This window comes from Carassius auratus, chromosome 11, assembly GCF_003368295.1.
Source record: "Carassius auratus strain Wakin chromosome 11, ASM336829v1, whole genome shotgun sequence".
NCBI classification, from domain to species: domain Eukaryota; kingdom Metazoa; phylum Chordata; class Actinopteri; order Cypriniformes; family Cyprinidae; genus Carassius; species Carassius auratus.
Window position 1 is genome coordinate 5,386,710 of NC_039253.1, and position 14,124 is coordinate 5,400,833.

General features: G+C 41.1%; 1 protein-coding gene across 1 annotated transcript in view; it reads right to left on the reverse strand.

The window, feature by feature from the left end:
- The window catches only part of bsnb (bassoon (presynaptic cytomatrix protein) b), a 95,690-nt gene that overhangs the window by 10,944 nt on the left and 70,622 nt on the right, over positions 1–14,124 (reverse strand). Inside the window, 3 exon segments of the mRNA XM_026275050.1 lie at positions 3–1,388; positions 4,397–10,660; positions 11,245–11,679. Of these exon segments, the coding sequence (XP_026130835.1) occupies positions 3–1,388; positions 4,397–10,660; positions 11,245–11,679 (8,085 nt within the window).

Here is a 14,124-nt window from a genome sequence, read left to right on the forward strand (position 1 = left end):
CCACTGCTACGGGATGAATGCTTATAGTCATCATAATAATAACCCGTACCACCACTTGCAGTGGTGCTTGAATGTCCATGGCTGTCTACTGCACTTTGATAAGTATTTGACGTTCTTCCATATAAATTCTCAGAGCCATTGCCATAAGTTGGTCCACGTGGGCCATTCTCACTTCCATAACTTAACCTTGACATGTCAGCGGACCCCATGTTTTCTTTTGTAAGTTCACTGATATCATCAATCATTACGTAATTTCTGGGGATATTTTGTTCTAGATTTGTTGCATAGACACCATCTGTAACATATCCTGATGATGGACTTGGGTTATGTTCAGACAGAGGTTGGTCAGAGGGGCGATACTGACCATACGCATTGTTCAGGGGTGAAGAATAGACACCACTAAATCCAGTTTCTTGAGCTGATGTTGCTATTGGAACTGAAGGATTACTGATAACTTCATAGTTTGTGGGTAGCTTCTGTTCAAGATCAGCAAGAGAGGTTTGCCTTGGCCTTGGATGGGCAGAAAGCATGTCTGCGTGGGGTTGGAAGGACATGCTCTGTGCAGGATAAGGTAAGGTCTGGCCTGGTAAAGGTGCAGGGGGTGGTTGGAATCCTTGGTGACTAGGCTGCTGCAAACCAAGATCAGACTCATAAGTAGGCTGACCATAGCTATGAGTCGGGTATGGCCCTGGGGTCTGATAGGAAGAAGGTTGAGGAGGATGAGGTAGGAAAGTTCCAGGTTGGGGCTGTGAGGAGGTTGGGTATGGTGTTGTCTGAAACCCAATCTGCTGATAGGCTGCAGTGGGTGGTTGTGTAGGTGTGGGCTGGGCCTGTGGATATTGATATGGAACATATGAGGAGGTAGGAGGGTACTGAGATGTATTCAAATCAGTAGTAAACTGGTTAAGAGGTGCTGTACTTGGGCGTGACAACATTCCATTTTCTTCATAGGTGCCTGGTGCTACCCCAGCTAGTCGCAAATTATTCAGCTCACTGTCTGACATGTAGTCACGTGCATCCCCCACGCATCGCAGGTATGCAAAGTCATGCCTCTCTCTTTCTTTAAACCTGGTTTCCTTGCGCTGAGTGATGCCCAGTTCCAAGCATCGTAACTTAGCATCAATCTCCTTTTCCTCTTCCTCTAACTCTGCCTGCTGTTTACGCAATTTGCTGGATTCTTGCTCTACGGCTTTCAGCTCACTCAGCAAGCCTGCCTTCATTGCACCTTGTGCAGGACGTGGCAAAACCCTCTGGGATGCTCCGGGAGAAGTATATATATGGGGAATTGCTTGTGTTACAATCGGTACAGGTGTCTCATCTGGAGGGGGACTGGGGAGAGTTCTCTTCACCTTTCTCATCATTGCATTCTGCTGCTGCAAGGCAGACATCTGGAAAGCAGACATTTTAGAGATTGATTAAAATGACTGCAGACAAAAAATATACCACGCTTTCCTTAATACTTTAAAAAGCAAACAGTTTACATGCCAAATTAGGTAAATCTGTTACATTTATTACATCAGACTGCATACAGACACAGTTGTATCACAGTGTATCACTCTGTATTACAGTATTTATCACTTAAATTTTTCATAAATCAGAGGAATTTTGGGGCATACAATGGACTTGAGGTTCAGAAAACCAACCGAACCAAAAATTAAATATTACTGTACAATATATTGCAATCACACTCAAAAACAAAACAGCTATTTTGTCAACCAATTATAAATATATCCATGATACTATTTTATAAATGACTAGCGGTTTCAGAATCAGTCAGGCAATATATTAATTATACATGGATAAAAATGGCTACAATCCTATTTAGATGAAATAATTTTTTTAATGAAATAATATTTTAGTGTTAAAACAAAAATTTGTTTTCAGTTTACAAGAAATAGACATAAAAATAACATAACAAAAAAACAAACAAACAAAAAAACATCTGTATACCTACAGTAACGTGAACTTTGATAATCCATTAAATAAATTTAGTTAAACTGAGAATGCAAGACACAGACCTCTCTGACCAGCAGCTGACAAGCTACTCACTAATCACGATTACAATTATGAATGGCACAACTACATAATCGTTCAATGCGGCAAGTAATCATTCAAAGTCCACTTATGTCATTCTGCGTGCTTAAAATGTGTTCTTCACTTTCTACTTGTTATCTTAAGGGTTTTTCCCATTATTTTAATTTTAGTTTTAGCATAACATTATAATACCATTCATATTTTTACTTTTTTATAATTTAAAGAAGGTTATTCAAGAAGAAATCAGTTCAATGTAAAGTTGACATTTGAGTGTTTTCAGCTTATTTAGTTTATTTTCATATAAAAATATGGCATGCAGTTGCATCAAACAATGGTATAAACATCATTCAATGTAAATTGTGATAATCATAAATTATAATCTCAATTACAATTTCAAGGGAATAATAAAAAATTATGATTCTTGTCATAATCGTGCAGCCCTAATAATTATTTTATAATATTTTATTTATGTTGCTTTTCATGTGAACAGATAGGTTTGGTGCTGTCCAATTGTTTACCAGGAGTATTAAAGTCTACTAGTGGTTGATCGATATACCACCAAGGCCGAAAAAAATGACAAATATCGGCATCGGCCGATAAGTTTTTCTGCTTGGCCGGTGTGTTCGAGGCAGGGCCAGACTTTTATTTTGACAGCGCTGATAACGGCAGCGCCTGAGCGCACAGTGCTCTCACCCTCCCTCTTGTTTACTGTCAGTTCTGTCTAATAGAAATAGAAGTCTGTCTAATAATCAGATAGAACGGTTAAACAAGGAAATTAATGTATACAAAAAAGTATGTGCTTTTATATAATTAGTAATAGGCAAACATTATAATACTCTCTTGTTTGCCGTCAGCATTAAGCAAATACGCATTTATATAATTTAAACACATTTCTGAATGGCTAATGAACATTTAATTTCACAAACCTTGAAAACTTGTCGATTCCAGCTGTGAGAGCTGTGAAGTGTGCATTTTTATCCAGCATGATCGCGTGTTCTCTGCATGATGTTTGGTCCATGTGAATTGAACGCTTTAAACTCGTTATGTAAAATTATGCTGCGTTTTATGCCTTTGCCCACTGCCATATTCATGTCATTTTCTCTGTGTGCTGTATGTAAAATGAGTGTTACCCTAAAATATGATTCCTAATGCACAGAAACTAGATTAATTAATTATGGAGAAAAATAACGTGTTTAAAATAATTAACACATTTAACACACTTGCCCCGCCCCAGACCTACTGTATGTTGATCATCTGCCATTTCATACAGTCGACTGATGACTAATATGAGGCAGTGATGGATTGATGGAACCTAGAAAATGTCCCTAAAATTCAAGATATGTGGCAAAATGCCCCTTTTTAAGAAATATCACACGAACTGTAGGCTAAGTGCATTATCAAACAAATTCAAATGTGATACTCATCTTATACAACAGTTCATTAAGAAGTTAATTTTGTGTTATTTTAGACACAATATTGTCTGTTTTGCTAAAGTTTGCCAACCAATATATAAAGACAAATCAGAACTGTTCATCCCCAAGCAACCCACATCGTCATTTCATTTCTTAACCCATGTTTTGAACGAATTTGGTAAACCATTTGGCACATTGAACCATTGGCCATATTTGTGCTGGCTTTGAAGTGCCGCTGCACAGACGAATCGGTGTATGACATCAAAGTACAGCGAGAGCGATTCAAAAGCACAAGGAGTCGTCTGCTCACCAAGCTCTTGCGGTACTTGATGTCACACACCGGTCGGTCTGACGGTGATGATGCGCTTCAAGTCAAACAAGCCTAATGATTAAATGAACCATTCATAAAGAACCATTTACTTCACTCCTGAATGAATCAGCCATTTGAATGAATAAAACGAATGAATAAATTACTTGATGACTTAATCATTAAGACATTTACCACCACCTACTGGCAGTTTTAGTTTATTATTTAGAGTATAATTTTGTTAAAGAAATAATTTAATAGTAATTTCTCTAAATTTAGATTAATTAATCACCACATCATGTAATTCATTAGATAAAAAATTGTATTCGCTTACCAGCCCTAATATATACATATATATGTGTGTGTGTGTGTGTGTGTGTGTGTGTGTGTCCACTTTATTATTTATTTATTATTATTTTTATATTGGATATCGGCTCCCCTGTCAGATATCGGCATCGGCTGCCAAAAAACCAATATCGGTCGACCACTAGTCTATGCAATTAATATATCGCTGCATATAAATATAGTAATAATGGGATTGGAATTGTCTGAAATTAATATTTACAAGCTGTAGCTTTAAAGTCAACAAAAGAAAACTGTATAGTAATTACATTTTTTGCAAGTAATTGAAATGATTCCATACCTGGCTTGATGGGCTGGTTTGACTTTGGTATAAGGAGAACTTGGTCTTGGCTGGGTCCTCTGATGTTGGACTGAGAGGCTTAGGATCTGACATGGACCGCTGAACACTTTTTATGGGCCTCGGAATAGTCTGATGCCTTTGTGGTGACTCTGCAGTGAAGGCTTTTTGTTGGGGAGTCACATGTGCCTTGTTAAGCTTCTCACTGGAAGTAAAGGTAGTCTCCAACATACGATGGGGAGACAACGGAGACACTGGAGAGTACAGCACTTGTGGAGATTTGGGAGGCTGACGGAAAGGAGATTCATTTTGCTGCTGAACTTGCTGGTATCCAATATCTAATGGATCTGGCTTTCTCCTTTCAAACTTGGTTGGCATGGCACCAACTAATTGCAGACTAGTGGAATAGGGACTAACCGTAGTAGGAACACTAAGCTGAGGAGCAACAACTCCTTGGGATTGTGCCTCTGGATCAGTTTGACAGGCTAAACTCTCTCCCTTATGGGTTCTTTCTGGAGCAGATATGTAGTGAAGAAGTTCAACCTTTGATGTTTCAGCCACGGTTATGTGAATGGCTGGAGAGATTCTACCCAACTGGTCTGACTCAGTCTGACATGAGGAGTCATTACTGGTCTGAATGGCAATACTAGATTTAGATGCATCACTCTTAGTCTCTGCAGTTGGTTCAGAGTGCTTGGAGTATCTTGAACGTCTGCGGCGTATTGGTTGACTGTCCCACTCACCTTGGTCTTCTTCATCTGTCTGAACACTGCAGTCAGCTATACGTCTAGTTCTACGGCGACGAGACATGAGTTTATCCTCTGTGTCTTCATCATCAGTTTGGACACTGCAATCTGCAATTCTCTTGCATGACTCATCCTCTGATCCATTCCTCAAACGAGGCATAGAGTTTTGTTTCTTCATAATCCGACCATCTCCCTGATCTTCACTATTTTTAAGAGACATCTCTGAAGAAGAGCTGGGCAAAGGCCTCGTGGACATCACAGCCTGGACCACCTGCCCATCAGCACATGGCAAGATCTGCACACTCTGGCCCTCTTGTGGAATAATTCTACCACTCTGGTCATAGATAATTGAGATAGTTTGAGGTGTCGTTCCGCCAACCATTACACCTTGAATAGCCCCTTGAGCTGTCGTAGCTGCTGCTGCAGCTGCCGCCGAAGCAGCTGCCGCCTCTGCTGCTGCTGCTGCTACTTCAATGGCTGCTTTTTTCTGCCTCTTTTGGTCTTCAAGCTGCTGCTGGAGTTGCTGTTGTAGGGACTGAATTTGGTCTAGCTGCATCCTTTGCTGTGCCAACTGCTCTCTTTGCATCACAAGCTGGGTTTCCCTTTCAGCTTGTTGCTGTTGAATAACCTGCTGCTTGATTGTCTGTAGCTCTTGTATCTCCCGCTGCATGAGCAGATGTTCTTTCTCTCGGTGCCTTTGGAGTTCCATTCGGTCCCTCTCCAACTCCTCTTGTAAACGTAGCTGACGCAATTTCTCTAACTCAACACGTTCTCGCTCTAGCTGCAAGAGCTGCTCCTGTTGTAGTCGCAATCGTTCCTCTTCTTTTTCCCTCTCATTATTAGCAGATGTGGTTATAGTGGTACTGCCAGTTGCATCTGGAAAAACTCTAGTAATTGCCTGGGACTGTTTTTGTGGCACTGTCAGTTTTTGAGGTTCTGTCTGTGGCTGGGTTTGAGTTTGTTCCTGACTTTTGATGAATGACTGTGGTTGAGTTTGGGGCAGTATTGGGAGTTGTGTTGTAGTACCTTCTACTGAAATTTGAGACAAGGGAGCCTGTTCATTTCCAATTGATTGAACTGGCTCTGTTCTAGTATGAGCTGGTTGTACACCTTGCAGACCCAAATTTGAAATATGTTGACCAGTTTTAGGTGATGCAGTTGTTGACATAGTGCCAGGTGCTGTAGGCTTTCCCAGATAAACTGGAGCTTCCTCCGATGTACTAGAATGTGGAACACTTCCTGATAAAGTATCTGGAGCTGTTAGTGAAAATCGATTTGGAGGAGGATATCTGTAAGGTCCTTGGGCATTAAGAGGCATTCTTGGGGTGACTTGAGGCAACCTGGTGAGGCTAGCCAGAGGTACAGCAGTTACACTGGCTGTAGGATAAGATCCATATACTCCTCTTAACATGGGATTGAGAACAGGGGCAGGCTGGGTGGTGATTGGCAGGGTGGAGGCTATTGGGGTGTTGATAGTAGAATATATCATGCCATCAGCTGTCCTTACAGCAGGGGGATACAAAGACCTTAGGCTAGCTTGTCTAGCATTGATTAAATTTGTAAGTGTCTGACCATGTACTATTGGTCTGCCATCAGGACCATACAAGAAATTGGATCTAATAGATGCTAGGCCTTGTTGAAGATTAAGTCTTCCTGCAGGGCCTGCTCTTCCAGCACTATATTGCAGAAGCTCAGGATTACTGGTATAGCGGCTACCAAACTGCTCCATTGAGTTAAGAGCAGCACACATTCTGCTAATCTCTCTGGCTGTAGTGGCACTATACTGTGCAAGATTGGATTCTTGAAAACCACCAAGATCACGTGAAAGATAACTATTTTCTGCATTTATATTGGACAATGAGCCATATCTTCGCAAAGGTAATGGTGGAGCCGAATCACCTCCTTGATGACGTAGATCTGTGTAAGATCCATACTGAGCACCCATTCCAAGGTATCCTGCCTCATAGGCCTGCTTCATAGTGCTTAAATCCACTGCTAGGTCCCCAGGGTCAGTCCTCTGATGATATTGGATACTTGAATCTGCTAAATTATTGTCTGACATTGATGGTTGAAGTCGTCCTGGAGGAGGCATGGTAAAAGATTTGCGTTCATCAGCAGATGCTTGTATGTTTACTGTTTGGTAAACATCTTTTCCAGGCTGGCTTTGCTGCCCAGGAGCTAAGGATGACTCAGCAGAAGGATCTGATAGTGCTGTTTTATCTCTCTGAGCAAAAGGAGCTGTGCAACTACTTGCAAATGGCAAATTGTATACAACGTCACAGCACGCTAACTGATTCTCTGGTTTAATCTGTCCAGTAAAATCTAGAACTTCTACTGGTGGAGGCGGCTCCTCTCTTTTAACAAGCTGGGTCACTGCACCTCCTTGAGTGCTATTCTCATCCAAGTGCACCATCATTACCTGTGGCTTTCCTGTGGAGAGATTCATTACAGCAGTCTTATTCTTTAGTTCCAAAGCCACCCCACCATATATGTCATGACCAAGTGTAGGGGTTGTAGACGCAGAGCATGATAATGGTGGTGGAGGTAGAGGAGATATCTTGGGAACAGAGCTAACTACTGTTTGGGTCCCTCCACCAGTGTTCTGGCTTACCACCAAGTCCTTCTTCAACAATATTGGCTGAACTTGATTAGCTAAGTTGTAACGAGCAAAAGATGCATTTTGTTGATGCTGCTGGAGCTGTTGCTCAAGGAGCTCTTGTTGCTGCTGAAGCTTCTGTTGCTGCTTCTGAAGTTGCTGCTGTTGAATGCCTAAATTTTCCAGACAAGCATCAATTTTTGGAATGGATGGATCCGTGATAATTGGCCTGGTCTGGGTCAGACAGACTGCAGATCCAACTCCTTGGCCAAAGTCAACTCTATTTTGTAAAGGATCTCCATAAACGACTGGTTGTTTTGGCTGTGATATAAACATGGATGCCGCCACAGTCACACTTACAGTTGTTGGTGTAGTTGTTGACACCTGGGGTAGTGCCTGTGCATTTAGATTCATGATAAGAGGTTGTACAGCAGTATGACGGCTTGGTGGTGTTTCTGCATCAAGTGAATATCGACGTGTATCAGAAGCTAGAGATGTTAAGTCCATACCATGGTCTGTCATGATAATTGGGGCAGGCTTCATTGGTGCTCGCAGATCCACTATATTACTACCTGGACCAACTGTGCTTTGCTCTACAACTCTTGAGGTACCAGGTACTGTGGAGATTCTACACAAGGATATATTTCCCACTGAAAGAGATCCACTACTTTGGGAACCAGCAGAGGTGGCAGTGCTCACAGCCATGCTAACTCTTTCTGATATCTGTGTCCTTTGCAAGCTATGTTGAGGTGATGGGTGAGGTGGATAGTTCTTTGGTGATGTGGGTGAATTTGTTGTTGCATGTTGAGTCTGATAAATTGCCTGTTGGCTGTCTTTTGTTGGTGAGGATAAAGGTGAGGTGGAGGAATTCACTGTCACTGGTTTGGTTTGACTGCTAGTTCCTGATCCCAATGTAATCACCATAACAGGGGAATCTTGGGAGGACTGCTGTCTTGAAAGACGTGGTGCCCCAGCTCTATGAGGGAGCTGAGAGGTCTGAGTAGGTGCCACTGTAGAAGTTGTACAAGGTGCAGGGGCACGTGTTGGACTTTGTGTGGGAGAAGTAGAAGGGGATGTGGAAGGACTTGATCCTTTAAGATATGAGAACATCTTTGATGTTAAGGAGGGGGCTCCAGGATCCGGCACTTGACCCTGTACTTTCCCCTGAACACCAGGTCTTCCTTGAGGCTGTGTAGGAGCAGGCTGCCTAACTTGAGAATGTGGGGAGCCAGTAACATTGCTTCCTTTGGAGGTTTGGTTGCTCATTCTAACTTGACTTTGTTGTGTAGCATGCACTCTTTGTGTTCCTCTTCCTGAAGGATCATTTCCAGAGAATGAAACTGGAGCTGAGATCTGGGTAGGACTTGTACCTGGACTCAAAGAATTAGTTCCAGAATCCAGATGATGTTTCTTGTCTGTCTGAAGGAGCCTTTCCTGGTTTTGTTGTCCTTGTCTTCCTGGTGCACGTTGCTGCTTTTGCATCATCTCTGCTTTTCGCATCATTTCCTCATAAACCTCTTCAGCACTTTTTAATGATTTCTCTGCCGCAGATGGAGAGACAGCAGAAGTTTTTTCTGTTGGAGAGTACAAAGACATAAATGTAGGTAGATTATATTCACTGCCAGACTTGTACAGCTTTGAACCCATTTCAAATCCTTCAGCTTCTGAATCCATGGAGGGAGAGTATTCTGAGCAGGATGATCTATGTAGTTCTTCCATTTCAGCAGCTTGTCTGAGTTCCTCTGTTGGTGATGCATCTTCAATGGGTGAAAGGTTACTAGGAGGTGTCTTTGATCTCTCTCTGCGTCTCTGTGCCCTCAGTTCCTCTTTGTCCCTTTTAGTTTTTCTGGCTGTACTGCGAATCCTTTGCTGCTCTAAGTCTCTCATCTTCTCCTGCTCTCTCAGAAGTTCCTCCTCTTCTCGCAACTCGTCTTCTTCTGAGGAGTCCTCAATGGTGGGCAATAATGGACCATGGGATCGATGCCTTGCTTTTCTTTGCTGCTTTGCTTCCTCAAGCCTTTGTCGTCTGCTAGGACTGCTATCACTATCATCTTCCATTGATGACACAGAGGTTGGAGAAGTTCCAGAGGTATAGCTTGGTGTGGTTGCAGGGAGGGTTGATGAGTATTCTCCCCGTGACCTTTCTTCAGGTGACCCAGTAAGGCTTTCCATCTCAAGCTCAGGCTCCCTGAGGTCATGATCTGTGCTGAGTTCCATGTCACGATTATAGCTATTTGTATTATTCAGTTCAATAGTTTTAAATCGTCTCAGACCACCTTGTGAGGCCATCATGTCATCCGCTTCACCAGATTTGTAGCTATCAGTGCTTTTAGTGTCTTCTTCAAAACTGCTAGATTGCTGTGTCAGGCGACGTCTCTCTTTTCCTAGATCTCCACTATGTTTATGGCTCCTTTTTGTCTTCACGTGGCCCTCAACATCTGCTGTGTCTTCCTCATCTGCACTCATTTCCAGAATCTGTCTCCTCATGAACTCCTCATCAGTCAGGTTTTTCTGTGATTTCTTCTGTCGGGGTGGTAATGGAGAAAGGCCACTTTCACTACTGTCTTCCACATAATCATGTCTTAATTTACAACTGAGATCATCTGATGCTTCCTCATCAGACTCATATTCCTGATCTTGTGTTATAGACAGAGATCGAGGTCTCTGCTGTTCTGCTGTGTTTCTTCCATCACGATGCTGTCCTTGGTCAGTGGCTGTATGTGACTCCAACAGAGGTCGCATTGAGCTTTCCAGTTTTGTTAGTTCAGATGGGCTTGGGGGGCTGCGTTGGTCAGAAATCCCCCTCTCACTGAGCTTCATAGAGTCCTCTTGGATCAAGCCAGTAATCTCACTCTGGGAGCTGGATATACCATCAGAGGAGTAGCCTGTATCACTCAGACTCTGTGTGCTGGACTTGTTGGAATCCTGTAAATGCAGATGACACTGCATTAGGTCATAGGTCATATGATCATTTAAATTATACTAAAAGATTTATAAAGTCGACTAACATATAAAACATAGAAATTTATTAAGCACAATATACAGAACATGCAAATGGCACACATTAGGCAGGCATGCAAAACCTGGAGGTGATGAGGTCAAAAGTGAATCTAAATCCTGATTATCCTGAAAATTGTAATAAATGTAATAAATAATACTAGTTAATGATGTAAATAAACATGGCATGCATATGTTAACACATGATAACTCAGGAAATACTTATAGTGAATGTCCCAATAAATGGTTACATAAGGCTATTTGTAACTTCAGTTCTTTGTAATTGATAAGACAAAGTTTACAAAAGATGTTGACTCATAACTGTGCTTGTGTAACCATCAGGCACTGGAAATAGTGATTAGCCACTGAGACTGTAAATTGTTTACCCCGTTTTTGAGTACAGATGACATTGGTTATATTATTTAACATATAACAGTCCCATCATATAATGCTGAAGTGATCTGTTATGAAGGATAAAGACAGTGGTGATGAGGACATGGAGGGCCACTCACGTCATCATGTTTAGATTTCTGCTTGCCATTACTTTTCTTCTCATCTTTTTTATCCGATGTTCCCTTTTTAGACGTTGCTTTGATGTCCCCCTCTTTTTCTGTTTTGGACATAGCTTGTTTCTTGTTAATGCCTTGATCTTGTTTTTCTGTCTCAGCCTTAGTTGCAGGAAATTGTTGAGAGGGGCCCTTGGATTGTGGGGCCCCTTGCTTTACCGGAGAAAAAGGACCACTTACTTGGGCACCAGGTGGCTTTTGCTGCTGAGGGCCGGTAGGTCTCAGCGTAGCTTGTTGACTAGGCCCTCGCTGCTGTTGTTGATTGGCTGGGCCTAGTAGTCGTGGAGATCCAACGGATGATGGCACAGGAGGAGGAATGTCCCCTAAGCTCCCTGACATTGCTCTCTGGGTCTGGCATGTCAAACACAGCCATTCTTTCTTCTGAAAATGAAAGGAAAACATATAATATGTACATGGAGATAACTGTGATATAAAGGGGAAAAAACTGTAATCAAGTTAATGTGTCAATATTTAAATTACATCACTCGCCCTTACTGGCATTCACTTGCACTCTCTCTGCCTTTGTCACACTACTATTGTAATTTAAAAGGGATTTGATCAAATCAAGCAAGCAAGCATTATTGGGCCCTGGCCAAGACTGTGACATTTTCTCAAAGGCCTTGCTGAGTCTCTTCAAAGCTACTCTTTAACAGACAATTATTTAGCCTCTGTTAAGTCCAGTAAGACACACAAGCTCAGAATGATAGCTTATACCGTCCACAGCAGGAGGCTCCTGTTTATTCAAAATCACAAAGCTTTTAATTCAACACTTTAGGAGTGTGAGACTATAACCATATGATTATTAAGATCAAAATGATCATTTAGATCATAACCTCACAAATTATTGGATGAATCACATATCAGCTTTTCATTTCTAGAACAATGCTCAGAAATACATGTGGAAAACACTTGCTGTGCAGTGCATGATCTATATATAATCACTATATAAAATAGCACAATACAAAATACCAAAATACACACCAGGAATATACAAACTGACATACAAATATACAAAAATCATTAGCAATTTTATAGTAAAATTCATTAAAGCATTGAGCCAGTACTTCCTTCTGCATCATCACAGAAAATATTCACCATATATTGCACCATATATAGCACCAAATAGTACCACAGCATAAAATAAAACATCTACTATTCTCTTTCACAGCCTTGGGTCTACAGATCATTTCAAAAGAAAGAACACCAAAACCATTCAGATATACTGTTATAAGAGACTACAGAAGTTCTCACGTAGTTTAATGAGTCTCATGAGCACAGCAAATAGAGACTCATTAACTGTTAACAGTAACAGTTCTCCTAGTCCTAAATATGAAAGAGATCATTTTTTATTGGATATGCTGCTCTCTTCTTGATTTTCCTGTCAGACTACTATACCTTCACAATACCTTTTGGAATTGTTTGCTGGGTTTTGTTTCTATTCAGTGACTGAGGTTTGGTGACTCAAGTTGATGTACAAGCAGTTGCATCAGTGTAGATCAGGACAGAATTCCATGGGGTGTACTGCTTGTTGATCTCTGGTGCACAATGCATACACAAGCATACCACAAAACTGCATCAGAAATTGCTCACTTATGTAAACTGCCCCAAAATAGAAGTCTTCATCTAAAGGTGTGTTGGTAGTTTGCTAAGGCATTGCTAAGCAGTTGCTTTTGTTTCTAGGAGGTTGTTTACTGGCAAAAGACAAAAACCAACCACCACCTTTTTCTATAATATTTTGGTCCCGGCATATGACTGGGATGCATAAGTGGAAATCTAAAGAATTTAATGCTGAAGTTAAACAGTTTTGGGGTTCTACACAGTAATGGCAATAGTAATAAGTCCTAGATGTATTACTTGTAACTTCATACAAATTATGCCATTAAAATCTCCAAAGCCAAGCTGTTGAGTATAAAAAGAAGCTCTTTGTGGTAAGTAAACAGCTCTGCTTTTAACAAAATTCAGACAAAATGTACGTGCACAGCTTTGCTTGACTGCTAGAGCGGGTCAGGATGAAATCTGGGGAGAGGCTGAGAAACGGAAAGGTTCTGCCATGCGAGACAGACGCCTTTTCTTTTTGATTCTAGCAACCCCCCCCCCCCCCCCGTGCTCCACGCTGAAGCTAAATATAAACAGGTGCAGCGTTCACTCAAGGCTTGTGCAAAGCTCCCAAAATGCTCTGCCATCTGTGCCTTTCTGCTTTTTATATGGTGTGTTGAAGTGGAATGGACGTTGTGTGAGTGTAGTCATTTCTGAGGTGTGCTTTTAGCATAATGAACAAAGCGAAGGTAGTAATGTAGTGTGTGCCTGTGAAGAAAGCCCAAGAAAAACTGTAACTGTTATTTCAAAGCAAATGATTTTTGAAAGCTGTGACTCATTTGGACTGGCTCAATTTACTCGAACGGTTGATTTCTAAAACACAGTCTTTTTTGCATGTATGTACGTATGCACCTTTGGGTTTAGAGGTCAATTATTAATAGATAAAGTGGGAAAAGCCTCTGAAATATAATAAAAAGGAAAAAAACTAAAGAGTAATGTTAATAATTAGTATTTTCTGTGTACATGTGAGCTTTCGAGTCTCAGGTAATGATGGAAAAGACACAAGTTACAAGGCCAAGACAATTCAAGGGCTAAATGCAGGCCTTTTAGCCTTAATAATAACTTCAATATATATTTATTATCACTAATAAAAAGGTATCTGCATAAGAAGTATACAGCAATATACATTTTAACAATCTACAGTAACTATCAAAAATTTTACTGACATATTGGATGCCAAAGAATAACATGGTTAAACTTTATACCAATGCACTGAAGTATTTAGAAAAT